Genomic DNA, 27,638 nt, shown 5'->3' with positions numbered 1-27,638 from the left:
TGGGTCATGGCTTTTTCCCTTACAGGGAAATTATGTGTTCTTTTTTGTGGATTTTTGTTTTATTTTTCATGCGCGATTGATTTTTTTTTGTGATTGATTAACTTAATTAATTTACCGGATTAGATTTAGAGTCTTGTTTCTTGTACGCAGTTGATATTTTATGTGAGATCTAATAGTGGATTTATCTTGGAGATAATCTAATTCACTGGCCACTAATGAAATAGAATGTTGTGGCCAGATAATTAACAAATTAAAAGTATAGGGAACTTGCTCAAGCTGTTGCTGAGGCAATCTAGATTCTTCAATTGTTTAAAGAGCCAAAAATCAAGTTAATGGAAAAACACATGTTTTATAGTGTGGCATATGTGAGTGCAATTGCATTAGCATCTAACTATGTGTATCATATCCAAACTAAACACATTGAGATTAATATTCACTTCATCAGGGAGAAGAACTAGAGGTAAGGTATATTCCTTTTAGTCAATAGATGCTGGATATATTTTACAAAGGCATTGCCTCAAGCTTAAATTGATATTCTTAAATCTAAACTAATCAAATTGACTCCTATTGCTAGTATAGAAGGTAAGAGATAAAGCAGTAACAAACAAGTTTACCAATCATTTTCAGGTAGGATTGTCATTGAAAGATTGATGTGATGAGCCAAAGTTAAGGCAAGCTAAACAAAATAGTCATCTTGATCACCTTGAAGGAGGATGTTCTTCAAGGATCGTTGTTCCAGAAGATAATATAAACTAACAGACAATTATAGACTATTCACTGATGACAGAGCTACCCATTAGTAACAAGACTAACTGATAGTGTTATAAATTAGCATATAGCTATTTGTTGTTGACATAGCTACCCATTGTTTCACTGACAAGAGAAATTTTCTACATTTTTTGGTTAAGATTAAAAAATGGAGTTTAAACTTCTCTACTCGTCTTCTTCCTCTAAACATAGAAACCAATTTAGTGGTTTAAAATCATCAAACCTATGTTTGTTTAGGAAAATTTCTACTTTCAGAATTATTTTTTACAATGACTATTAGAACTATATTTGAGTCGAACTGACTCGAGTTTGATTATTAACTTAACTTGATCAAACCTAAAATAAGTGGTTATAGCTCGATCTTGAACCATAGTTTTAAATTTTTAGAGAGTTTTAACTTTAAAAATATTATTTTTAATTTTTTATGTTTCTAATAAATTGAATTTTGATTAAAAAAATGAAAATTGCAATCTAATTGCCTGCATAAATTAAGAAAATGACGCTATAAAATTGTTTTTTAAATGAAATTAAATATAAGCCAAAAAGAATGAAATCCTTCTCTATCAGAATTCATTTTCTCTTCGTTATTTACAACTATTCTTCCATAAATAATTTCCAATTTTGAAATTATAGATATAAAAGGAAAAAATATTAATAGATTTTATTACCTTTTGCCACGTTGATTATGCTCATTTATTGATTGGTTTTTTTATTTAAAAACTTAAATGTGTTACCTTAAAAGTGGGTTATTACGTACGTAGTATTAATTGATTCTCCATGTTTTCCTATAAAATCATTAATTCTTTTTCAGAATAAGAAATTTGTTAATAAAAAGGAAAAAAATCCACAACCAAAATCTAGGTATATACCATTTACTTGATCTCTTACAGTTTTTAAATCCAATCTTCTGCACTTCAGTGTTCTAATTCGGCTTCTCCTTCTTCAGTAAAGTATTATCCAATAACCCTTTTATAAATCTCGCTAATTTTTCATGTGTTTTTGTGTTTGTGATTAGTGCAGGGAAACATTTTCAGGCTTTGGAGACGATGAAGTTTGGAGTGCAAAACAGCAATATTCTCTTGTTGTTGCCGTTATGGGCACTATTTTTCTCAGGTTTATCTCATCAACAAGAAAGCCCTTTTTAAATTTTGAAACATTTTACTATCTTAGGGTTTTGCACGCATTTATTATTAAATTACTAACACGTTTTACGTTTCTTTTGTTTGCAGGTTTTGAAGCTAGGGTTTCATATGACTACACGGCCACCATTGAGGTAAGCTTCCTTGTATATGATTTTAAAAATTATATTATATAGACTCATTTATTTTATATAGACATTATGAAAATTAAAATAATTCTTTTTCTATTTCAATCCCTTGATAAATTTTGTTGTATTTTCTATTAAGTTATGCTTCACTAAGTTCATTGTATTGTACGCTCCTTTGGCCATGAAAATACGTGAAATCAAAATCTAATTTTAAAAATATAGATCTACCTAAAAAATAAATTTTCAGCATAGTTGTGTTTTTTTTTTTCAAAATAATACCATCATATATTTTATATTTTATATTATATGTAATAATAAATAGTTTTTTGTCATAAATCACTCGAAATGTTGATTTGGGAAATATAATAGAATTTGAATTTGTAGATGCAAAGTCAATTTTTGGGAAATCTTGTAGTATAAAAATAATCTTTTAAGTGGGGATGTTCAAAATTTGTTGATAATCAAACTAAACTAATTTTTGAATTGAAAATCAAACCAAAAATGAATTATTGAAAAATTGCTTCAAATACCAATTTATAGATATAGAAACATTGGTCTTTTTTTCAGTTAGGAATTTATTTATTTTAAAAATCTATTAACCTAAAAATTGTTTTTTTTTAATTGAACAAGAAGTTAATAAAATATTAAAATTACTTTTAAAAAAAGTTTAAAAATGATAAAGTAATTGAAAATTCATTTTGATTTAAAAAATGTTCAATTTTTATGCTACTTTTTAATCTGAAATTCAATTCAATTTGAAATACTACCAAACCAGTTCAATTAACTAGTTATGGTGGCCCATCATTTACATTCTTAACTAATATATGTTGTTATTTCTAACCGTCAATGGTGATTATATTTGAGTCATAGTGTTAGAGACTTAAATAAAAAAAGTCTCACACTAATAAAATTAAGTAAATTGAGTGATATATAAATATGTGGATTGGTGTTTAACAAAGTTAATTGATTTTGTATAATTTGAGTTTTAATCTTCATACTTATAAGTCCAATATATATTTCCAACATTATATTAGAGCACGAATCAAACAGTAGGCCTAACAATGTAAAATGTTTCTGGATACAAATGAAAATACACCTAACCAAAAACTTATTAACCCAAATAGTAGATCTAATAATCTATGGTGATTTCACTTAAGTAGAGGTATTAGAGACTAAAAGTCTCATATTTAATAAATAGAATATAGGAAAGTAGTATATAAGAGTTGAAGATTGAATTTTAATATAAATCAATTGGTTTTATATAATATAAGTTTCAATATTTGTTTTGTAAGTTCAATATATTTTCAGCATTATTATTACTATTTTTTATGACATACTTTTACTTTTTTTTTTTTTCAACAAGTTCAGTGTTTGGAAAATCCCCACAAACCTCAGTATGATGGGGGGATCATCATAAACCCGGATTTGGATCTTGGACTAGAAGGATGGTCCGTATTTGGGAACGCAACAATGGAACATAGACAAGCAGGAGGCAACAAATTCGTGGTGTGTCATAGCAGAAATCAACCACATGATAGCATCTCACAAAAGCTTTACCTGCGCAAGAACATGCACTACACCCTCTCAGGTATTTAGCCAGCTTCTGTTTCTTCTACTTGAACTAAAACCCCTTGTAAAATAATCATAACTTCATGGTAAATTGATAATCCAGCCTGGTTCCAAGTGAGTGAAGGAGAAGTTCCAATATCTGTATTGATCAAAACAATTAGTGGCAATAAATTCGCTGGTGCTGTTGTTGCTGAGTCCAAATGTTGGTCCATGTTTAAAGGCGGCTTCACAGCGGATGAGTCAGGCCCTGCTGAGCTCTATTTTAAGGTGCTTTCTAAATGAAATATTTATCCTGTAACCTTGGTTTTTAATATGTTTTTAGTTTGTTCAAATACTCCTAACCTTTATAAATAACTTCACCAGAGCAATCACACATCAGTTGAAATATGGGTGGACAGCATCTCATTACAGCCATTCACCCAAGAAGAGTGGAACTCCCATCAAGATCAAAGCATTGAGAAGGTAATGTGTTATGAAATTTTGCTTCCTACTTCAAATACCTTCAGTGTATATTCTTACATATGTTACATTTGGCAGAAACATAAGAGAAGAGTGATGATGCAAGCAGTTGATTCACAAGGCAAGCCCTTGACGAATGCAACACTCTCCATTCAGCAAAAGGCCTCATCAAAGATCCCAATTGGATGTGCAACAAACAAAAACATCCTCAACAATAAGCAGTATCAAGATTGGTTCACTTCAAGATTCGGTGTAACGACATTTGAAAATGAAATGAAGTGGTACAGCACTGAACCTTCCCAAGGAAAGAAGGACTATTCAGTAGCTGATGCCATGCTTCAATTCATGAAACAACACAACGTTGCAGTTCGTGGTCACAACATCTTCTGGGATGATCCACAATATCAACCTTATTGGCTGAATTCACTCTCACCATCGGCGTTTCGTTCAGCGCCAAAAATAGGGCAAAATCCATTGTTTCAAGATATAAAGGCCAACTTATTGCTTGGGATGTTATTAACGAGAACCTGCATTTTTCTTTCTTTGAAAGCAAGATGGGGGCAGCTGCATCCATAGAGGCCTTCAGTATGCAATAAGAAAAGATCCATCGACATTAATGTTTATGAATGATTATAATACAATAGAGGAGATGGGAGATAAGGCAGCATCTCCTGATAATTACCTTAAGAAGCTAAGAAGGATCCAAAAATCTCTCGTTAAAGGTGCACGTCTGGGTATTGGACTCGAGTCTCATTTCCGTGTACCAAACATTCCATACATAAGAGCTTCCATTGATAAGCTTGCAGCAGCAGGCGTTCCAATTTGGCTCACCGAAGTGGATGTTGAAAATGGCCCCAATCAGGTAAAAACTTAAATCAACTCAACACTTGATAATTGCATTGACACTGTTCTGACTTGTTTTTATTTTCCTGGATGATTTATGTGAAAAGGCATGGTACCTAGAGCAGGTATTAAGAGAAGGGCACAGTCACCCTAATGTTACTGGAATAGTCATTTGGGGTGCTTGGTCACCTCAAGGATGTTACAGGATGTGTTTAACTGATAATAATTTCAACAACTTGGCAACTGGGAATGTTGTAGACAAACTATTGTATGAATGGGGAAGAAGAAAGCTGCAAACTACAACAGATGATAATGGCCTCTTTGAGACCTCCCTTTTCCATGGAGATTATCTGGTAAAGGTTGATCACCCAGATATAAAAAATGCCTCTTTAGTTCACACCATTGACGTCTCACCCTCAACAAGTTCTTCAACCCTGCTTCTTCGAGATTCTCCATGAAATTAAAATGCTTTTCTTTGATCAATTTAGGTCTGACCCCTTAAAAGAGGTTTTAAGAATAATTTTGACAGCTATCTGCAAATCGTAGTGAAACAAAAAATAAGTGTTTAAAAATATTGTTTAAATTTTAATAAACAACATTTGTTTTCTGTTTACAATTTTGGTATAATGTAATTTCATTTCCAGACACAACAAAGTTTTTAGATTTCTTAAGAAATTCGGTAAAAATAATACAAAAAGTATTAGAGCGAGAGTGAATATTTTAAGTGCTACAAAAAAAATGATTGTTCACTTATCCATCGTTAAATATAAAAGTGAGAAAACACCTTAATTAGATATTATGAACTATTTGTAATGGATGATTATAACACATTGAACAACTGTTATAATTTGTAAATAATCACAACTAACCCATTATCAAGATTGTTTTAAAGAATGCACAGAATAACTCTGATACCATTTATAATATCTCTGATTTAACAGTTCAGTCTATTGTTCACTTTAAACACATAGTTTATTATGATTTTGATTTTAGGTTTTGTAACTCAAAACACATTTTTACAGTTTAAAAAACTCATAAAATTATTTAAATAATCTCTTAATATCTTTTTTATGTTTTGCTGATATAGAATTTGTTTAAGAGTATCACATCAAATGTTAAAGTAATAAAGATTTAACATCCACTTTATTTCATTTGATTTAATAACTTTTATTCTAATTTGAAATTATTTTGAACATTGGAAGCTATCAATCTATTCAATATTATCAAACTTTTATTAACTGTAATCTCAGCAGGTAAGAGTTTCTTTAATCTTCTTATAGGACTTTACCTTATTAATTGTAATAAAGTTGCTCCCTGCTACTCGTGGAGACAATGAAAATCGAGAAAAGATGCCATTTCTAAACCACAAATTTCTAAATTGTGTTTGATATTTTATATTATAATATCTGAGCGAGCCATTGATGGGCAAAGTATGGAGAAAATCAGAAAGCATGTGGATGAAATTAACAAGCAAGAAACAATCTCTTTAAGCCCATCTATGATCGATATTGACATACATCATAAATACAAGAGGCTAGCCGCAGTAGTCTCTTTCAAACACAGAAACAAATTACAAAGAAAATGATTTAAAAGTATGAATCTTTGCAATCCTCTGCTGCAATGCATATGCATGCCTTATCATCATCATCATCATCATCAGTAGCCTCTGAATGACAGAACGCATGAGAGGGCCGCCATGACAATGGTGATTGCAATGAAACTTACATCGTCAAAAATGTTTGAGAAACGCATTTCTTGCAAATCCCAGAGAGTAGAAACACAAACACACACCCCATTAAAAATCTCCACCAAGATTCCCATAACTCAAATATAAGAAAGAATTGTATACAACGATAGATATATATATATATATATATAGCACTAAGTACTATAGCAGGAAGAATGAGAGAGAAACAAATACTGAAAGTAGGGAAGTGACTTAAAGACAAAAATGTAGCAGAAGAATAGAAGGAACGGTGGAGGTTTGCATGGGAAGAAATGGTGAAACTGAAATTGATATTAGAAGGCGGGAGAGTTGGAGTTATGCAGAAAAAATGAAATAGAAGAGAGTTCGAGGATGTTTCGTTCGAGGGTCCCAACTGGATGTTCAACTTTGTCCTCTCCAATATCCTCTGGATCCACCATGATAAAATTTCAACATTCATGGCTTATTCTTATAACGGCAATTATTTTAAAAAATACGGAGGAAGATAACCAAATCTAGTTGGGTTCATTTCTAAGGTATACAAGGCAGAAAAATTCACAAATAGATTCATTCAGAATCAAGTCTAAGGTTAATTCAAATTTACACCAAACCTATAAACTCAATTTAAATTTGAATTCAAACTTATTCAAATTGATATATGATGCACCAAAGAATTATAATCAAATAAATATTATAATCCAAGGAGTGAATAGTATCTCGGATGAAAGTAACATACTATATATACAAGTGAATTGAACTGTCAAATTAAAATTTTAATTTACGATTAATTTGTTTAAATAAAACTAGTTGGAAAATTTACAATTTTTTATACATTATAAAGGGAAAGATTAAAAATAGAAGAATGTCTTCAAATAGGGATTATTTTAAATTTAATTTAAATCTAACTTGCGATTATAATATAAAAAAATATATATATTAAAAAATTACCAACAAAATGAATTTTAATATCATTACCAATCTCAAACTCAACAAATTTTTTTTTAATTTAAATTCAATTTATTTGAATTGATCATTAAATCAAACCAATGTAAGCATCCGTGTCTTTTGTATGCAATCCATGAATGATAACTATTTCTCTCCGACGGTCAAATTATATAAGGTGTAATTATAAATAAAAATAAAAATAAATTGTCGTCATCTTATTATTGTACAATAATATAATATAAATTAATAATTTAAAGTATTAACGTACCAAATCAATATTATTAAATAGTAAATAAATAAATAAACTCCAACGTCCAACCAATCACTTGGAACCACGAGTATTCCATTACGTGACAACTGGAGATGACAAACGACGTCGTACTAATCCGCCTAAAGCAAGATCGGCTGGCTCTCTCAGCGCGTGGGAGACACATTCTTTATATTGTCTTTACTTATTCATAAATGGAATCAATTCATTTATTGATTTAAATAGCGAGGGAATTCAAGAGAAAATAAAAAGGAAACGAAGCTAAGTGAAGATAAAGTTGGAAAATTTTCCTTTTTACTTCCAACTCCAAACCCTAATTTTTTTTCTTGTTAATCAGATTGTTAAAAAATGGGATTGTGGGAAGCGTTCCTCAATTGGCTTCGAAGGTAAGCTTTCTTATCCGTTTTTGCTCAGAATATGAAGGAATCATGATTTTATTTTTTGAATTTAGATTAGGGGAATTCGTGCTTCAGTTAGATTTTTGCGTCGTTTGAATTTGATTTTGACATATAGGTTTATAAATTATGAGTCTGAAGATTGTTTAAGGAAAGAAACAAAAAGGAAGAAAATTTTATTACAATTCAAATTTTTGGAAGATCTGTTATGATTCTGCGTTGTTGAGTTTCTGTGGAGTTGGTTGATGATCAGGAAAGGATTATGGGTGATCATGATCGAGCATCTTACGAGGGATAGCTGATTTATGAGACCTTTAGCTACTTTTATGTTTTAAAAGCTATTTTTACTATGGGATTTTAGTGATTGGTTGATGGATGCGGTATTTCTTTGTATGAGCCTTGTGATGAAGGTAGCACTGTGGATGAGAAGCGATAATGGTGGTTAGTGGTTGTAGAAGCTATGACAACGGCATTGTGCTGACGGTGTAGGTGTTGGAATGTTCTTTTATTAATTATGGTGGTTGATTAGAATATGGTAATGGTCATGGGGCAATGTTATTTAAGGTTCTTTTTGGAATAAACCAGATATTAGCACATTCATATAGTTTTGTGTGATCAAAATATGAATTTTAAAATTCTAATGTGTGAATTTCTTATAGCAATCCCCTATTAATACAGTAAGGAGGTTCATATTTCCTTTACAAATAAGCTCTAGCATGTGAACTTCATCTATGCCTAGAATGGAGCTCTACAGCATGGGCTTCATCTAATTGTAGAGGGGAGCTTCTTCATACTCAGAACTAGCTTATCCAGCAACAGAGGCTCTAGTATGTGGGCTTTCTCTATTCGCAAAATATCAAGGGAATGTTGCAAATTAAAAAGTCAGTTTTCACAAGTCTGTTGCTAGTAGCTGCTTAACCTAAAACAGAGTCTCTAGTATGTGGGCTTAATGTTTTTCCAACTTAAAGATGCTGAATGAGTTTTGTGTCTCCATATCTATTTTCTAGATACCAGATCAAACACACTTTTTATTTTTTTGGTGTGTGTGTGTATTTATTACTCCTGGAGCAGCCCTTTGAATAAAATGATTCAATTGCTTATAGTTTTCTTTTCTGATTGTAGTCTCTTTTTTAAGCAAGAAATGGAGCTATCCTTGATAGGCCTTCAGAATGCTGGCAAAACATCCCTTGTGAATGTTATAGCCGTAAGTAAATATTTGTATGGGAGATTTAATCTCCTTTTTGGTATGTCTTTCACTTGTCTCTTTTAATTATTGTGTTGATGGCTAAATTTATTTTCATAATCATAACTGCAGACTGGTGGATACAGCGAAGACATGATTCCAACAGTGAGTTAACTTGAAAGAGCTATCTTTTTCTTTTCATTTTACCATTGAAAGGCACTCTGCATGCCAACATATGTGCATTTCAGCAAGTTTCTATTATACTTAGTCTATTTCTGTGGACATTTTGGTTTATGCATCTTTTCTCTCCAGGTAGGATTTAATATGAGGAAGGTGACTAAAGGAAATGTAACAATAAAGTTATGGGATCTCGGAGGTCAACCAAGGTTTCGCAGTATGTGGGAGCGATACTGCCGTGCAGTTTCAGCTATTGTGTATGACCTTAAACTTATAATTTTTGTCCATATATATACTAGCAACCTTTCTGTCATTTTTACTTCTTTCAAAATATTATAAAATGGCTCTTGTGTATGATTTATGTTTTGTTTGGTTATTTTGTTGCATATGAATTCATTTGAATTTGTTAATCAATTTTCTGATCCATATTGTTTATATAAAGAAGATTATGATATTTATTGTTGTCAAAACCATATGAAGTTACTACTCTTTCGGAGATTGTTTCTCTAGTAATCTATCTTGTCAACTGTTTGGGGTTCTTCCGAATAACATTTTGAAGCTTCTTTTAATTTAAGTCTGGAGTAAAAATTGAGATCCAACAATTCTGTTGTCAACATATTGCTGGTGCAAGCCAATAGCTATCTAGCTTGAACATACTTAACTGTGATACTTTCAACGCCTTTTGTTTTTTGTTTTCTTTTTACTCTTGGTTTAAAAACAGTGACAGTTGACATTAGGTTTGTTTATTTTTGTTTTATATAAATTCTCTGAATTGTTGTCCTGTATGGGATATTACTTATTCTCTTCAGTGTGTGCTTCTTTTTTCCATTTGCTTTGTTTTCTTGTATGCATGCAGGAAAATTATTTCCACAGTGTATTCTTCTTACATAGCATCATCTTTTATTATCTTCTATCATTGTCTTTTTATTTTCTCTCGATCAGTCTGGGCATTAAGCTTGTTACACAGGAATAATGCTCCAGTGAGATATTCTTGTTTCAGTGAAAGCAATTGGACTTTCAAATGCTATCAAAATTTCAGTTAATACTATTTTTCTTTTTCAAAATCTAGACTATTCATCATTCTTTTTTGTCCATATTATTTCAATTTCTCTTATTTTCTTTTGTTCTTAATATAAATATTTTCTTCCTCATGTTTTCTCTTGAAACTACTACTGCTATATTTAGTTTTACTTTTGGATGAAACTTCCTACATAAACCTTATTCATAACCTGCTTGGGATCAGGAAGCTGGGAGTTTTAGTTACAAACTATTGCAGCCTCATCATATCGCATACCCTTCATTTTTTCTCATCGTTTTCAGTTGACATTCCGATTATTTCTTCTTTATTTATGGTATATATACATGCAGTTATTCACTGCTTTTCTTACTTTTCTACTTGCTTGATGTTTCAAAAACTTTTTACTAATGAGGCTTTGTGAACTAGTAATGTGATTCTTCAAGCTTTCATGATCTAAGGTTTGTCTGCAAATAAGATGCTCGTATTTTTCATGATGCATTCTCTGTCAGACATTGCAGGAAGTAATTGTCTATTGAACCAATAATTTGGATTTGGTATACTATTTTGTTCTTGAGATGTTAATGTCAATGTTGTAATTTGCAGTTATGTCGTTGATGCTGCTGATTATGAGAACGTGCATGTCTCAAGAAGTGAGCTCCATGACTTGTTAAGTAAGCCTTCACTGAATGGCATCCCATTACTGGTTCTGGGAAACAAGATTGATAAACCAGAAGCCTTGTCTAAAGAGAATCTGAGTGAACAAATGTAAGTAGGGATTCAGGAACTTTTCTATGTGGTTTGTCAATACTTTTATCTGCTGTTATCATCAATATCACATTACCATAAAATTGCCTAAAAAAGCAGGGAAAAAATGGAACATGCACTTATTAGCCCAGTATGTGCTGGCAATAAAATAAGCAAATGATATTGAGAGGTTGAGAATATAAAATAATGGAGCTAAAAGAAAGAATATATTAAAATCAATAAAATTATGTCAACCCAGTTTTGAGTACCGAACACGTAGCATTGCTCATAAAAAAAAATTCGAGATGTAGCAGCCCTTTTTATTTGTTTATCAATATATGATTGTTCTATTTTTCAATGCAGGGGGCTGAAGTCTATTACTGATAGAGAAGTTTGCTGCTACATGATATCATGCAAGAACTCTTCAAACATTGATTCAGTTATTGACTGGCTGGTAAAGCATTCGAAATCAAAGAATTGAGTGATCAGTTCATGTAGTTTTGAGCTTGTATTGGCTCCATTTAACTGACCGATATAAGAGTGGAGAAAGTGACATATGCTCTGTGTCTAATCAAAGGTTTGTTAATGTGTGAGCATTTATCTTTGTTGTAGTTGGCTTCAGTCTTCTATTATACTTTGTTCGGGTTGGCATTAGAAATTGGGAAACATCCTTGTATTATTGTTGGGTTTATTAAGCATTTCCAGTCTTGTATAGGTTTTGGTGTGAATTGCGTTGTAAACTTGCTATTTGAGCTGCTTTTTTGATGAAATAATGGTTTTTATACATCTGATTCTGAAGCATGTGGCACTTTATCTCATATTATAAATTGCTTTGGATTAGGGTGGATTTAAACTGAACCCGAATAAGAATATCCAGTTCGAATCAAGCTTCTAAAATTAAAAAAAAAAAAAAAAAAAAGAAAGAAACACAGAACTTCAGTATTCGAAATGATGTACATATTCACTGACATAACAGTGACTGTGTTTATCTATTCTCATCATAATGTCAAACTTCACAACAGCCGGTATGTCGATTTTGATTCCACATGTTTCACCCATTGTAACTATTAACGCTGTTCTCATTTTATGTTTCGGTTTCAAAACTGTACGGTGTGCTGATTAAATTAAAAAATAGGGGCATTCCGAGAATCGAACTCGGGACCTCTCGCACCCAAAGCGAGAATCATACCACTAGACCAAATGCCCACATACCGAAGAGATTAACTGTTCATTTATAGAACGATGTTTTATTAATATTATCATATCCAATCACTTGCCTCATAGGTTGTGCAATCCATAAGATGAATGTGTTATTTCCATGTGTAATTTGATACTATATCATCTATAATTAAATATTATTTTATCTTTAATTTAAAATTATCTAATTATATTATTATTCATTTAAAGCCTATCTCCTTTGATATTTAAAAACTGATAGTCATGTTCATTTTAAAAGAGTAGATTTAGTGATTGGCCACGGGCATATCATTGGTACGCGGTATCTTTTATGCATTGGTTATAAAATTGATGTACAAATATAAACTTATAAAGCCTAATGTTATCAAGTATTTGTGTAGGTTAATTTGCGTTGTCCAAGCAGCACTCATCTCTTAATAACTATATCTTGGACAGTACACATTGCCAACTAGCAGATACCTTAGGTTTGTTTAACATCTCAGCCGTCCCTCCTATCGTAAATACGTAGACAACTCACATTCGAGTTGAGTGTCTAGGGGTGTATCCAACTCAAATTAAATTCACAGCTCACTTCAAACAATTTGAAGGAATCACGGCAAAAGGTAAACAATAAAGCTCTGTGCTACTAGTATTAAGTACTCAACTGAGTATCAAATAATGAATCATCATATAATTGAATGATGATTCAATTGGATGTGGAAAAATAAAAAAGACCCAAAACAAGATTACTGTATGAGAAACCCGAAACATGGTTTATTCATAATTAGGTGCAGAAAAACCATCAAGAATACGGATACAGTCACTTCCATCACAGATTTCCCGAAGGCATGGAGAAAGAAGGGTTACATAACAGACATCTCAGTCTGAAACTACGAATCCAACTGTTTATTACTTCTTTCTACACTCTAATTCTATGCATTTTGCTGCATTTTCAGATTTCCAAAAATCAATAAATACCAGCTACAAACAAGAAGATCCTACCTAAGCCAACATGAAGATAAAAAAAGCAGGATATGACCCATCTTCCAAATGGTCAACAAGAAAAAAACTATTTGTTATCTACCAATTTAATAGTATATGGCATTATGTAAAGGTCATCCTGCACAGACCTGTCCCAAAAGGCCTAGTAGTATTTAGGTATACAGACAAATGTCACCAAAGGACATTGATGTCACAGCAAGTCAACTAGAAAATACACTTGTCAATTGCTCGTCATTGTCCATTCTGGATGGCAGCGATTTGTTGAGTCTACAAAGCTTTGTAGTTGCTTCCTTAATTTCCATCACGCTCTTATCATCTGCACAGTTTACAGATGATGAATTAACTCAAATGCTCAAAAAACATCTCAGCAGAACATCAATTTGAAACTACTATAATGATTTCGGCAATCAGAATTGGAGGATCGGGAGGGCAAACATGCCAAGCTGTACTAATTTCAGCAATGGCAATGAGAAAATATTTCAAGATAAAGTCTCAGCTCAGCCAGGCTGAACTTCAAAATTCAGGCTCAAGCACAGCTCCAAGCAGATTCGATAGTCCAACTTAAATTGACTTCTCAATTATCATGCCCAAACAAGCTCAAACTTGAGCTCTGTTTGAGCTGCTCTATATTATTTTTATTATTAGTAGTTTGACAATATTACATAGATATCAACATGATGAAGATATATAATATCATTTTACCATCTTTTGGTTGTTTCTTCCTTTTAGTGTCTTCATTGCAGCTTCTGCAAAAGCTTGTGCTGCATTTGCATCAGCTTCTGCAGCCTCTGCCTCCCTTGCCGCTTCTTCAGCTTCTGCTACGGCAGCTTCAGCCTCAGCAACTGCTCGAGCAGCAGCAACAGCAGCCTCTTGGGGAGTCATACTCCTCATCTTGGCTAACTCTAAATCAATCTGAGATTGTGTAGGAATATTAACATCATCATCATCAACTTGAGGAGAAACCCTTTGCCTTCCCTCTATGATTAACATGGAAGAATTTCTTCTTCGGTCAGAAAATGGTATTGTGGGAGCAATCCTATACTTGCGTTTTATCTGCATGCAAAGAAAAAATTTCTTGGCATTAAAATCCAACCCTAAAAAATGAAAATACTACCACTTAGCCAGAAAACCAATATTTTGGAATCAACATTTAGTTTCCTGTTAGTCAAGTTTTGTGTGATTCTAAGGCAGAATTGCCTCATCATAATAATAGATGTAAGTTACTTGAATTTGCAGTACCAAACAAGAAAACCACGGCATTGGAGTGTGTGTGTGTGTGTGTGTATCATCATGTTTAGAAGTGTTATCACCCTCCTTCAAAGTGCTTCCTTTTTCTCATTTGATGTTTCCTTTGTCGAATATCAAGCCTCTACCCCCAAATTTCTCTCCAGGGGAGGAGAGATACTCAGGGAGACAAACATTGAGAATCCGCTTTACTCATACCTATGCTTGTTTCTCCGTCAAATGAAATTAAAACAATGTTGGTACTGGCACTTGTCTCCTCCTTAATTATACCTACACAAGTTGTTCTTCAACCAAAGTGTACCAACACCCGTAATCAAGTCAAGGGGAAGAGTTACACACCGACCTAAAACCAATTCATGTTTAATCGAGGAGATCACGAACTCTAATGCAATGCCAAGAATCCAAACCGATGGAATTGATCATAAGGAAACTTTCGCTCTCATGGCCAACTTGAACTCAATCAAAAATTTTTTGTCTATTGTTGCAAATTTGGATTGGAGATTACACCAATCAGACATCAAGAATACATTCTTGAATGGTACTTTAGAAGAATGTACATAAAGACTCCACCAGGCCTTGAAGCACACGGGAATTTAGGGGATGTATGCAAACTGATGAAGTCCCTTTATGGTTTGAAAAAATCTCCAAGAGCATGGGTAACTTGGTTCGATACTGTAATGGAGCAACTCAGTTACAGCCAGAGACAAACATACCTCACTCTATTTATCAAAAAAGGTGAATCTAGAAAACAAACGGTGCTTGTAGACAATATGGTAGTTACAAGAGATGATCAACAGGAGATTGAGAACCCCAAGAGGAAACTTTAGGCCAAATTTAAAGTGAAGGATCTAGCAACTCTTGAGTACTTTCTAAGAATGGAAATTAAAAGGAATAAAATGGGATCTTTACTTCTTAAAGAAAGTATACACTTGACTTAAGGAAACAAGGAAGCTAGGGTGCAAACCAACTGGAATGCCCTTAGAAAAAACTTGGAAACAGAAAGTTTCAAAAGAAGATCCTTCGGTAAGTAATGACAACTATCAACGTCTAGTAGGCAAGCTAATCTATTTGTCCCTCACAAGGTTGGATATTGCTTTTATTGAGTGTAGTAAGCCAATTTATACATGCTCCCACGAAAAGGCACATGAATGTAGGAAATCAAATTTTGAGGTATCTAAAAAGGAGTCCAAGCAAGGGACTATTCTCCAGGAAAACCAAATCCAAAGATGTAGTCAGATACTCTGATGCAAATTGAGCAAATGTTGTTGAGGATAGCAATCCTACAATCAGATATTGCGCAAAGATCTTGGGGAATCTGGTTACATGGAGGAGCAAGAAACAATTTGTAATGGCCCAAAGTTGTGCAGAAGCTTGATTCAAAGCTACAACACATGGACCATGTGAGCTCATCTAGATATAAAGGTTGATGACAGAATTAAACATGTCTTTGACAAAGCCTATAAAATTGTTCAGGGATAGTAATGCGGCAATAAGCATAGTGCACAACCCAGTTCAACATGACTGGATGAAGCACATGAGAATCATCACAAGGGACTATCACTCTATCCTATGTTCTCACTAAGTCACATGAAACAAACATTCTTACAAAGTTCTTGCCTAAACCTAGTTTTGATTTGTGCGTAAACAAACTTGGAATGACTAAAATCTATTCACTAGCTTGCAAGAGAGCTTAGCAAATAAATAAGGGAACAGGAAAAAAAAGGGTACAGGAAATATACAGATATGCTTCAGCGAATGGTGAAAAATACGTTTGTAAAAATACATTTATAAAATTCGAATATGGAAAAAATATAAAACATATATATACAGATTTAATGCATCATATCATCAAAAATACGTTTCCAAAATACAGCAATATCAATTCTAATTTTAGCACTTTTCATGAAAGATTTAGTTAAAATCAACATAGCATTTCAAATCAAATTATTTCATTGGTCATTAGACCTAACATAACACTATACATGATCAATTTTCAAATTATAATATCAATACTTCCAAATACAATACATAGTCAAGATTCAATTACACTCTATCAAAAACATAACATTTACATGAAGAGATTTAACAAGAGTAGATGATTTATATTCTACTTTAATCCTTTATAGCCGAATCAAATTCAAGTCCTATAGATATCATCCTCAACAATAAAAATACACTTTAGAAGTAAATATTAATTTAAAAAAACCTAAACCCTAAATTAAAAAAATCTAAAGAAATTATATTATATCTGTACAATTTTTTATTTTATCCTATATCATTTGCCCTAACTGAAAAGAACTTAAAGTCCTAATGATTGTATTATTAAATAGAATTAATTAGGCTTATATATTTTTTCACTTATGAATCAAGATTGGGCCTTACTGTCAAATGATAGAGATAGAAAAAGATTTATCAAACCATTATTAATCAAGTTCAAGTTTTCTTTACACTCAAAATAATGAAGGTCAAAATCTATAATCGCAAGACTATTCTAGTATAAATTTGACAAGATAATAGGTTTCTTACCTTGATCGGAGCACCGGAGTGAATTGTCATTTTGAAATATCAACAAATTATAAGATAAAATGATGAGTTGATGGTGAGAAATAGAAATAAAAAAGGAAATATATGGGGTTGTAAGGGATTTTCAAGTTTAGAAGAAAATGAAGGCAACTTGTTAATGTTTAGGTTGGGTTTTATATATTTTTATATAAAATGATGTTATTTTGTGTCTTGTAAAATAACATCAATTTATCCTTTGTCAAAGAAAAAAATTAAAAAATACGGCAATGTATAATACGGGCATTTAATACAGGTTTAATATGGTAAGTATATAAAATACGTGTTTTATACGTTTTAGGTCCAAAGATATGAGTGTATGAATGAACGTGTTTAAAACAGTAAAATACAACGAACGCGTATAATATGCATATAATATACAAATTTACTAACTAGGAGAGGGAGTACTGGAAATCTTGATGAATACTTAGGAAAGAAATTATATGTTATATTTAGATTTAGGAAAGAAATCATTTGTTATTTTTGTATATGTAAAGCAGACTATTTGTTCCTTTTTAGATTAGATAGCATATATGTATATTCCAAATATAAGAAATTGAATTCTTATAAGTATTGTATGATTCTGATAGTAGTAATATGTAGAAAACAGTAAAATTGTCTTTGTTTCAGATTTTAATATCTCACTTAAACCCTTTCAAATGACAAGCAAGAAGGGCCTACATCCTAACCACATAGGCTCTTGCATAAATCTTTGTTTCAAAAACCATGTTTCAACAATTTCAAACAGCAAAAGACTCAACTTGTTAATCACTCACTTCATATGCAATCCACAGTCAATAAAGATGCAGTGTGATCTAACTCACTCCAAAAAGTCCATAAGAAATTCCACCAATTGGGAATATGTATGAATATTAACTTATTAAAGGCCCAAGTTGCTTACTGTAACATGGCATAAAGAAGTGTTTCATTCACTTAGATTTCACTGTTAGAATACACACACACACACACACACACAAGGATGATGTAGATACTTTAGCTTTTGTTAAGGTTAACGGCATCAAAGCTTACTGTTAACAGGCATCCAAGTCAATTAACAATACACCACAGATTTGCAGCACATAACTAGTTACTACCTTAATGAGCCTCCCTGTTGCTGCTAAATACTTCAATTTAGCTGTCAGTAGCCTCTTAAAGTCTGGAGGTGCCCAGTATTGCTCCTGCAAAACAAATAAAAGGCGAAGGCGAGCATATAAGACAAGTAAACTTTTATCAATACTAAGAAGTATAGGCCATGACATATTTAAAAGAACAATAAAACTATCTGTACACACTTCTGAGTACACAGATAATGTGATATCATGCGATTGAGTGATTTTGAATTAAGAATAAAATAACACTCAATCATACAATGACAAATCATTTGTGTACTTAAAAGTGTATACGCATAGCATTACTCTTAAAAGAAATGAAAGTTTAATAAGATATGTATAACGTAAAAATAACCAATAATCAACATATCCATTTCAAATGTCATGATCTAGACCATGCCCAAACGTGCAACTGTATTAATGAAGAATGTGCAGTCAATACAAACTATGGAAAGCATTAGTACCAACAATGTCATCATTAATCAATGGATGAGCTAAAAATACTAACTTTGTTGGGTAAGGAACATTATAGCATTAAGGAAAACTGGAAGACCCAGTTATGTCAAGAAACTGTCCTATTAATTACTTATTCCACCTAAATACTCCTCGGCCTCATACAAAATCAATGACCAATGAAGAACTGTACCAAATAGATCACGCAAACTATAATTTAAGTACCATGAGGTTAAACAGAAATGTTAATAGAACTACAAATAAATCTCAAAAAACAAAGAGAAATTCCTATAAAATAAGAACAAATTATATTCTAGAACATTTTTTCCTCATATCTTGAAGTACCTCAATGTATGCAGAAATGGATGTCTTATTAGAACCCCCAGGCTCCTTCAAGGTGGTTATAGCCTCCATTATAAGGTTGTCCAACCTAAAACAGCGAAAACAAAGAATTAGAATATATTTCACAATCATACATAATGGTAAAACACTGTACCTTTATTACGTTTTAAAATTACCGAAGTATAACCTTAAATGGCATTAAATGTTGGAGAATACAACAAAATCCAGAGTGGATGCATGACACTACATTTAGATAAGGCTTTTGAGTATTTTCATTAAAAAAACTTCTCAAACTCAATTGTGATAGTAGAAGTAAACATGAAGGGATAAAAATATATATAGATCTTGAGTTCAATTAATTTTGATAACCATAGTGAAGATAGTATTGAAGCAAGCTACTAAAATATAAAGAACAACAAAAATCCAATCAGTAAAAATGAAAAAAGTATGGGACCTATCCGAAGTGCAGTGATAATGGCAACATTACCCATGTGCCAAAGTATCTCCATTTCCTCTCTCTCTCTCTCTCTCTCTCTCTCTCTCTCTCCCTCTCTTAAGGGGGGTCTTTATGTATCAGTTAAGAACTGAGAAAATGCAAAACTAATTACATCAGAAAAAAAGTCCTACCTTACTATAGATCCCTTTGGAGCAGCAGCAATCTGTGGCATACCACTGGCAACTGGGACTGGCTTAACATCTTGAATTTCTTCCTCATCGCTTAAAGAAGCATTAGCAGCAAGAGACAAAGAGTCCTCCTCCAATTTAGGGGCATGTGGTGTTCTTTTGATAGCTAACCTAGACTTTTCCCGTGATCCGCATCCATTGGTCATCACACTCATATTTCTCCACTTGTCCTACCCCACATCAAAACATAGCAATCAATCACCATTCAAACCATAGAACCCTGCTCAATAAGTGGACTGCATTAGCTGTCCACTCTCAGGTTGGGCAGTTAAGGGTAAAAATGCTTCTCTCAGCAACATAGGTAAGTAAAATTTGTGATACAACCAACCTTGAGATCAACATTAGAACGCATATACAAGACACCACTGAATTCCGGGTCTTTAAGTATTGTGCGCCATTTGCCAGCTCCATGTTTAATAACCCCAGCTTTTAGTGCAGCCTCTTCTTCTTGTGTCCATTTCTGCTTTGGAGCACCCATAAAGAACAGCTAAAGAAACTCCTAAAAATCAACTGAAATTCTGAACTGCAAACCTAATGTGCAGATGATAAAATAAAAACAATCAAATGACAGTAACCGATGCAGTCAAAACTCTCAAAAAGAAAGGACTTTCAAACATTTACCAAACATACAAACTTTGTCTACAAAATCAAGTAACATCAATCTTTTATTGACACACCATTCATTCTAATTAATTGCATTAACTTTTTTAGGTTTCCCCAACAATTCATCATGCGTTACATATGTTTTTATACAAAGTTGAAACTGTAGTATCATTTAACCCCCACAAAATATTACACGATTAAAGGTTGCAGGTATCATCATCTTGTTAACAAAACAAAGTTCATATTCCGTGCAGAAATAAATCTACAGAAGACCAACCAAATGACTAAAAACAACAAACGTCTACCTTTTTGAGGATAAAGTGATTACTTGAATGTACAAGAAACTAAAATCTCAAAACAACAGAACTATTTTAATCAAAGCCATGAAAGCACCATACACTGAAATATTTTGTCCTCACATAGGCATACTCTATTCAACAGTAACTGTAAAATGATTAAACTAACTATGATAAATCATTTTCAAATTTGTGCACTTCAAAGACGCAACATACATTACATGAAGACACTAGCAATCTTTTTAAAATGGTTTATACTTCAGTTACCCAGATGAAGAAAAAGACTGCACATTGCGCCAAATAGTAAATATAAAGGTAAACTAAGATTTTAAAACACGATGGTGCATTTTTATGATTCAGAGCCTGATTCAACAAAATTTTGAAATATTTTCTTCTATTCTCTAATTCAATAAATCTCGCTGGCAACACAAATCCAAACCGCAGAAGTTTCAACCAAACCCATTTTCTCACTATAACTAAATAACAGCATCAATTCAATAGGTAAAAAACTCATTAATCAAATAAATTTAACCACATCATACAATATCGAAAGATCAGAGCACCTAATATGACAACAAAAAACAACGATGGAAAAGAGGATTCCAAAAAAAAACAAATAGAAAACCCTAAATAAATAAATTTTATAAAAATGCAATTAAATTTATAATTAGTCTCCGTAAACATAAACAGACAGAACCTTTCTATCAACAAAACAAACACCAAAAATTGAACTAAAAACAAACAAAAAAAATAAACACAATAGAAATTGCAATTATTACCAAGAAGAAGAGAGAATCATACCAGAGATGACAACTTTTATTTTAATTTTAATTTTCGGCTCTTTTTTTTTTTTTTTTTTTTTTTTTTTGCGATGTCCAGGTACGAAATGTGAGCGTTGTGCGTTGATTCGTGAATTTTGACACATGCTAGAAAATTAAGTTACGTGATAAGTCTTACAAGTATTGGAAACTAAAGTAAAATGGTTAATTGGCGGACCCCAACAACTCCGTTTAGGTTGGGAATTTAATTTAAATTTTCAAAATCATTTCGTTATTAGATCGAATTAAATCAAATAAAATTGGATTTAACGGTTTAAATTGGACTCGATTTACTATACTTCACCTCCTCAACAAATTATAACTAAGTGTTATAATTTATATATTTATTTATTATATTATTATATTTTTAATAAATAAAAATTATATAATTTATATATTTATTAATTATATCTTTATATTTAAAATAAATTAGTTGAATTTTATTAATATAATATGATATGAGTTTATTAATATTATTTTCAAATTTGAGCCAACTATTTAAAATTCAAATTGAAACTCGATTTGATTCGAATTTTTTTCTTATAACAAGAGATTATATTTGAATCAGATTAACTTTTTATGAGTGAACTAATCACACAAAGCAAATAAAATTTTACATCCAATGATCAATTATATAACTAATTATTTAAATAAGTCAAAAATTTTACCTTAAAATGTTACTAAAAAAAAATTAAACTCATAATTCTTTATACTTAAAAGGTGACTTGGTCAAACCAATAAAAGTGGTTTTTTAACTAATTCTAAAAACAAAATATTATTTAATATAGGCCAAAGAACTTATTCCCACCCAAAATTCATTGCATTATCAAGATAGTACCCTTTAATTATTGAAAATTCAACACCCATCAGTGGATGGGTAAAATTAACGACACTAATTAACATTATTATAATTTTTTGTTTTTTTTTTCTTTTTTTCAAGCATTGTCACCTACCGATTCTCTCTCTCTTCCTTTTTATTATAATTTTCTATGCCTTTGCTTTATCATCGTCATTCGAAGAAGTGATGCAGACAAAGAGAAAGCATCAGAAATTACAATGAAAGGGGAGGGAGAGAAAATCAGCCAATGATAGTGTCTAAAAACATGGAAATGAAAGAAGAAAAAACCTTAAAAAAATATAATATTTTAAAATTTAATTTTAAAAATTATTAATTTTTACATCTAAAAAGAGATAAATAATATTTTATTATTTTTAATATTAAATAATAATTTTATTCTGAAAATTTATGTGATAGAGTTAATTTTTACTATTCACAAATAAGAATTTAAGATTTAATAGTTAAAAACTACCGTCCTGAAACGCAATAAACAGAAATTGGGTGGAAGCTGTCTTGTCAATTTCAACCAACTGATTTAGATCAAAGTGGAAGCTGCCAGTTAATCCAATAGAAAATATCATCATTTTTGCTTTAAATGATATCCATGCAATTTATGCGAACCACCAAGTTACACCTAGCATTGCTCTTTCAAAAATTTATAAATATCTTCTAAACACATGGAAATTACTAATTTTCAAAAGTTGAACGATTGAAACATGGAAACAAAATGATCACCATCGCGTATTATCCTTTGTTTTTTTAGTTAAGTAAAAAAATCTATTAGCACAAATAAAAAGCACCAAGCTCAAAAGAGATGTTCGTTTATGACCGACCTAAGTTCACCCTTACTAAAAGGAAGGACAGCAATACACAAAACTATAAGGCCTATGACACATACCATCACCTTTTAAAGACCGACATGCAAAAAGTAAGGATATGGGTTCTGAGATTTTTACAATAGACCTGTGTTTATATTTGCAAATCATGTTCAGATTGATCTTTCATAATAACCCTAATACAACTTATATGCGTTGTGTTCAAATAATGTATTTTCAAAACAGGTCCATTCGGATGGTCTCATGTCAAAACAGATCAATGGAGTTGAATCAATCTCTGTTACAATGATAAGTTACTAAAGCATGTTATGTTAAATCAGGTCAAGTTCAAATTGAACTATCTATCTTCTACCCCTTAACACGAACTAGGATCCTCCTTCCACTAAAGCTTATTATTCCCAGACATTCTTTTGTTCTATTCCATCACCTAAGTCCAAAAGCAAACAGATAACAGCAGCTGTCCAAGTTTACTTTGATAAAAACATCAAAACAAATGAGAATTTACATAAATCAGTCTTTTACGAATCATAAATCTCCAACATTTTAAACACTTCCAACCAAATATTCTCAATATTATTATCAGACTTAAAACCCACGACAATTACACATACGAAGATGTAAAACAATTCAACAATTGCAGCAGCTCCACCCAAAATCAACCTCGAATCTATCCGATCACCATTTCTCATCAGAAGCAAGCATCCAACAGGCAGCAACAGCACAAAGCAGCCAAGCTGCACATGTCACAAAAATATTATTTCAAAGGTCATGGTTATAGAACCCTTATCCCCCGGTTACGCCGGTCTTATCTAAACCTGAGGCAAGCTCCGTTCAGACTTGCTCCAAAAACCAGGGTCAACAATTGGACCGCGATCCAACCATTTAAACCTCTTAAATCGTAGTTTGACTTCGATCAAACCGCAATCAACTCTAAACACAAAAATATTGATTTGCTTTTAAAAGTCGGAGACTAGAACTCGGGGAAGAAAGATCCATCAGTTCAGATGAAAATTGGGTCTTTTTGTGATTTATTTTACCTATATTTTTGTATTTTTATGTTAAAATAATTTAAATTAATTATAAAAAAATTATTTTAAAAATACTAACTGAACCGGTCCGTCCCTGTATGTTATCAATTCGAGGTCCGGCCAACTCGAAGTCTGGATATTAACGCTGTCAAAGGCCCATTACTCCAGGTATTGGGAGCCAACCACAAACTTAAATTACCAAAACACCCTTCAACCGCCGACAAAATACATATCTCGTGAACGGAGATTTCTCTTTTTTTATCGTTAAACACAGACACGGTCTTCGACCTACCCTATTCACTCGCAACCTAGTGCGTGAGTTAACTCAGATCTAACCCCGACTCAACCAAATTTGTACAAAAGAAAAGAAGAAAGAGAAAATATACCATCCTTCCAAGATACCGGTGGTCTGACTCTGTTGTTGTTGTTGAGGCGGAGGCTGTGCGTATTGAGGAGCGTACTGAGGATATCCCTGAGGAGGATATCCCTGAGGCGGAGGATATCCCTGTTGAGGGTATCCCGGTGGAGGATATCCCGGAGGCGGATAGGCGTCCTTAGCATATCCTTCCGATGGATAACCTATCACGCGTTTCCAAACAAAACCCAACAACAGATCAATAATAAAATCGAAGAGACTGCTTAACTAATTTTCCCAGATCTAAAACAAACAAAACCCAGAACCCCTAAATCACCGATGACTCAACAAAGCTGACGGCATAGCAAAAGGATCGGAAAAAAGATTGAAAAAAATAAAATCAATATGAAAGAATAAATTGAGAGTGAAACCTTGAGGAGGAGGGACGCCGACGGGGGGCTGTTGTTGATTGTAGTAACTCATTATCGGAGTTCAAAGTTTGGTGAAGAAGAGGGATCTCGGTGTTCTTGCTTAGGCAAAGTCGTCCCGTCTGAGTGGGAGGATTTTGAGAATACCAGGAAGAAAGAGATATTTTTGCAGGCTCTTATAGGGACGGTAGATGTAGGGTGAAGAAAGGAGGCTAGTGTGGGTTGAAGAGCTGAGGGCGTGGGATGTTGACACGTCATAAGCATAAGTTGGATGGACAAATGGATTTAGGCACGTCGGGAAAATCCGTAGTGGAAAATTGAAACGTACCGTTTGGGTTACTTCGGAACTAGTGAAACAAATTGGGCGATTCTCTTGTAGCTACAGAGGAAGAATCACACTTTTTCACCCAAACTTTTATGAAAGAACTTGTCCCTCTTAAATTTGAAAGGTCAACTGCACTGATATGTGAAAGTTTTAATGTTGTTCTTAACCATGTATTACGGCTGTCATTTTAGCAAATTGTCCTTTTGTCCTCCTAATCTTACCTTTTTTTACTTTTTTCCCTAGTCACACAAATTGAAAAAATTAGTTGGCAACGAGGTAAGGGTGATAACATCAAGAAAGGAATAATAGTCAACAGGTAAAAATAATATTTAATTTTATAACAATTTTTAATAATTTTTAATTTTATAATATATTTTATAAATATTTAAGAGGAAAAATACTGTTTAAATTTTGTATAAATAATATTTTTTTATCTTTTCACTAATATTATAATAGATTTAATAAATTTTATTAACAAAATTATCGTTTATTGAGTAAATAATGTTTCGGAAAAGATTAGGTGTCTATTGTAACAACTATTAGGCCCCCAAAAATGTGTCATTATGTAACATTAGACATTGGCCATTATTGAATGTATTGTTATATGTTTGTATTTATACCAAAAATAGTTGTGGGGATTGAATAGTACAAAAATCAAAATAGGAACATGGAATTTCCCTACAAGCATTTGTCTTTTATGATTGGGAGTCAAAAAACAAACATTCCAAAACTGAAGTCCCATGTTGGGTTGGATTTTTTTCACATCACAACTCAAATTATTCGCATTCTTCTTGAATCATTCTTACATGAAGATTCTCCCTTTCCACCTCATGACTGTTGAAGTAGCGAGGTTTATCGAGGGTGATCAGCTATTTCTAGGGTTGGGTTCAGTTTTGAAAATTAAATTAATTTAGTTCAGTTTAAATTTGTTTAAGTTGAATTTAAATTAAACTTGAGTTGAAAAAGACAGTTTGTTTTTAAATTGAATCAAACTTTAATTATATAGAGTTCAATTTGATCCTACTTACAAACGTGATAATGACTTAATTCAATTCAAAATTAACTAATGACTTGATTTTAAATAAATTAATCAGATTAACCAAATTATCCAAATATTCAATTTTCTCTACCCTTCTCAGTCCAACCATTCATATTTATATTCTTAATATTTTAAATTTTAAAATTCAAATCTTATCCTAATTAAATTAAATATATCATAATCAAATCAAATCTCATATCATATATATTATCCTAATTTAAATATATTTTATTTATTATTAATAATATTATTATTATTATGAAGTCTGAACATATATATACTCTTAAAATATAAACAAATTTTATTTTCCTTACCAACTAAAATATTCATCACATGGTCTTCTATCTTAAAATTTTATTAAAATCATATTATTTTAATGTGGTTGTAATTATTATTGATAATTATTTCAATATTTGAATTGATTTTTTTATAATTATTAATTTTAAAATGAGAATATATATAATAATTTTTTGAAAATAAAAAATATCTATCATAAAAATTATGGAACTTTACCGATGAACATGCATGCATGGATGCCTGTCAAGTTACAGGATGACAAAAAACAAGGCTGAGAAAAGCAGAGGCGGCCAAATAAATCCCAGTAATCACCTGAAGCTGGCATTGTGATTTACAAAATAAATATTGTAGAATTGACAAATGTTCGACGTAACTTATGAAGGAAGCAGGTTGGATTGACAAATGTATATATATCATTTTATTTTATTTTATTTTATGCGACAACGTTTTTCGTACCAAAGACCTAAGCACTCTCCCTATTTTATTTATGACTTATTATTATATAAGTTTAGGTGGATGATAACGTGCCCCTGGGGACCAAGTCTGCGGTCAGTTTTTACCAGACAGAAACGATTAAAATTTCCACGGTTAAGGATGGATAAGAGCAGAGCAGACAGATTATCTTCTTTTCGGCGGCCAAAGGATTTACCCACACATAAGTTTTATTACGTTTCTAAAATTATATTTAAAAGATATAAAAATTTTAAAATATTATTGATAGATTAATTAATATTAAAATTTTTTATTAAAAATAAAAATAAAATAATTATTTTATTAATAATATTAAAAATATAAAATTTATTATATATTTTTTTTAAATTTTAAAAATTACTAATTTTATTTTTATTTAAAATTTTTTAATTT

At 31.8% G+C, this 27,638-nt stretch overlaps 3 protein-coding genes, 1 non-coding gene and 1 pseudogene across 5 annotated transcripts; 2 read left to right on the top strand and 3 right to left on the bottom strand.

Moving 5' to 3' along the window:
• Window positions 1-1,623: 1,623 nt before the first annotated feature.
• Window positions 1,624-5,522, top strand: LOC123228310 (annotated as a pseudogene).
• A 2,506-nt stretch (window positions 5,523-8,028) lies between these two features.
• On the top strand, window positions 8,029-12,127 carry LOC123228311 (ADP-ribosylation factor-like protein 8a). The gene is made up of 6 exons (XM_044653664.1): window positions 8,029-8,210; window positions 9,342-9,423; window positions 9,535-9,567; window positions 9,715-9,836; window positions 11,201-11,362; window positions 11,705-12,127. The coding sequence occupies exons 1-6, from the start codon at window positions 8,173-8,175 to the stop codon at window positions 11,820-11,822; spliced, it is 555 nt and encodes a 184-aa protein (XP_044509599.1). The 5' UTR covers window positions 8,029-8,172; the 3' UTR covers window positions 11,823-12,127.
• Window positions 12,128-12,475: 348 nt separating this feature from the next.
• On the bottom strand, window positions 12,476-12,547 carry TRNAP-UGG. Its single transcript has one exon. It is a non-coding gene; the product is annotated as a tRNA-Pro (tRNA).
• A 720-nt stretch (window positions 12,548-13,267) lies between these two features.
• On the bottom strand, window positions 13,268-21,755 carry LOC123228138 (telomere repeat-binding factor 1-like). 2 transcript variants are annotated; one of them, XM_044653390.1, is made up of 7 exons: window positions 21,612-21,755; window positions 20,240-20,442; window positions 19,855-20,081; window positions 19,231-19,315; window positions 18,418-18,501; window positions 14,222-14,572; window positions 13,268-13,835 (listed from the first exon to the last, which is right to left on the bottom strand). In XM_044653390.1, exons 2-7 carry the CDS (start codon window positions 20,387-20,389, stop codon window positions 13,821-13,823), a joined length of 912 nt encoding a protein of 303 aa, XP_044509325.1. In that variant the 5' UTR covers window positions 20,390-20,442; window positions 21,612-21,755; the 3' UTR covers window positions 13,268-13,820. The 2 variants fall into 2 exon arrangements, with proteins under 2 accessions (XP_044509325.1, XP_044509326.1); XM_044653391.1 differs by lacking the exon at window positions 21,612-21,755 and having other exon boundaries at window positions 19,855-20,131; window positions 20,240-20,443.
• A 2,005-nt stretch (window positions 21,756-23,760) lies between these two features.
• Window positions 23,761-25,299, bottom strand: LOC123226849 (cysteine-rich and transmembrane domain-containing protein WIH2-like). Its single transcript, XM_044651367.1, has 3 exons — window positions 25,117-25,299; window positions 24,717-24,909; window positions 23,761-24,036 (listed from the first exon to the last, which is right to left on the bottom strand). The coding sequence occupies exons 1-3, from the start codon at window positions 25,166-25,168 to the stop codon at window positions 23,991-23,993; spliced, it is 291 nt and encodes a 96-aa protein (XP_044507302.1). The 5' UTR covers window positions 25,169-25,299; the 3' UTR covers window positions 23,761-23,990.
• Window positions 25,300-27,638: the final 2,339 nt, after the last annotated feature.

The sequence above is a fragment of the Mangifera indica genome, chromosome 10 (assembly GCF_011075055.1).
Source record: "Mangifera indica cultivar Alphonso chromosome 10, CATAS_Mindica_2.1, whole genome shotgun sequence".
In the NCBI taxonomy this organism is placed as follows: Eukaryota; Viridiplantae; Streptophyta; class Magnoliopsida; order Sapindales; family Anacardiaceae; genus Mangifera; species Mangifera indica.
This window is presented reverse-complemented; position numbering and strand designations above follow the sequence as displayed.

Bases quoted from the DNA above. Each gene is read 5' to 3' on its own strand.
- LOC123228311 (XM_044653664.1), top strand. From the start codon at position 8,173: ATGGGATTGTGGGAAGCGTTCCTCAATTGGCTTCGAAG. The intron at 9,837-11,200 runs GTATGACCTTAA...TGTAATTTGCAG, and splicing joins CGTGCAGTTTCAGCTATTGT to TTATGTCGTTGATGCTGCTG. The intron at 11,363-11,704 runs GTAAGTAGGGAT...TTTTCAATGCAG, and splicing joins GAGAATCTGAGTGAACAAAT to GGGGCTGAAGTCTATTACTG.
- LOC123228138 (XM_044653390.1), bottom strand. From the start codon at position 20,389: ATGGGTGCTCCAAAGCAGAAATGGACACAAGAAGAAGAGGCTGCACTA. The intron at 19,316-19,854 runs GTAGGACTTTTT...TCGCTGTTTTAG, and splicing joins CCAAAGGGATCTATAGTAAG to GTTGGACAACCTTATAATGG. The intron at 18,502-19,230 runs GTACTTCAAGAT...TTTGTTTTGCAG, and splicing joins CCATTTCTGCATACATTGAG to GAGCAATACTGGGCACCTCC.
- LOC123226849 (XM_044651367.1), bottom strand. From the start codon at position 25,168: ATGAGTTACTACAATCAACAACAGCCCCCCGTCGGCGTCCCTCCTCCT. The intron at 24,910-25,116 runs GTTTCACTCTCA...AACGCGTGATAG, and splicing joins CGGCGTCCCTCCTCCTCAAG to GTTATCCATCGGAAGGATAT. The intron at 24,037-24,716 runs GTATATTTTCTC...TGACATGTGCAG, and splicing joins ACCGGTATCTTGGAAGGATG to CTTGGCTGCTTTGTGCTGTT.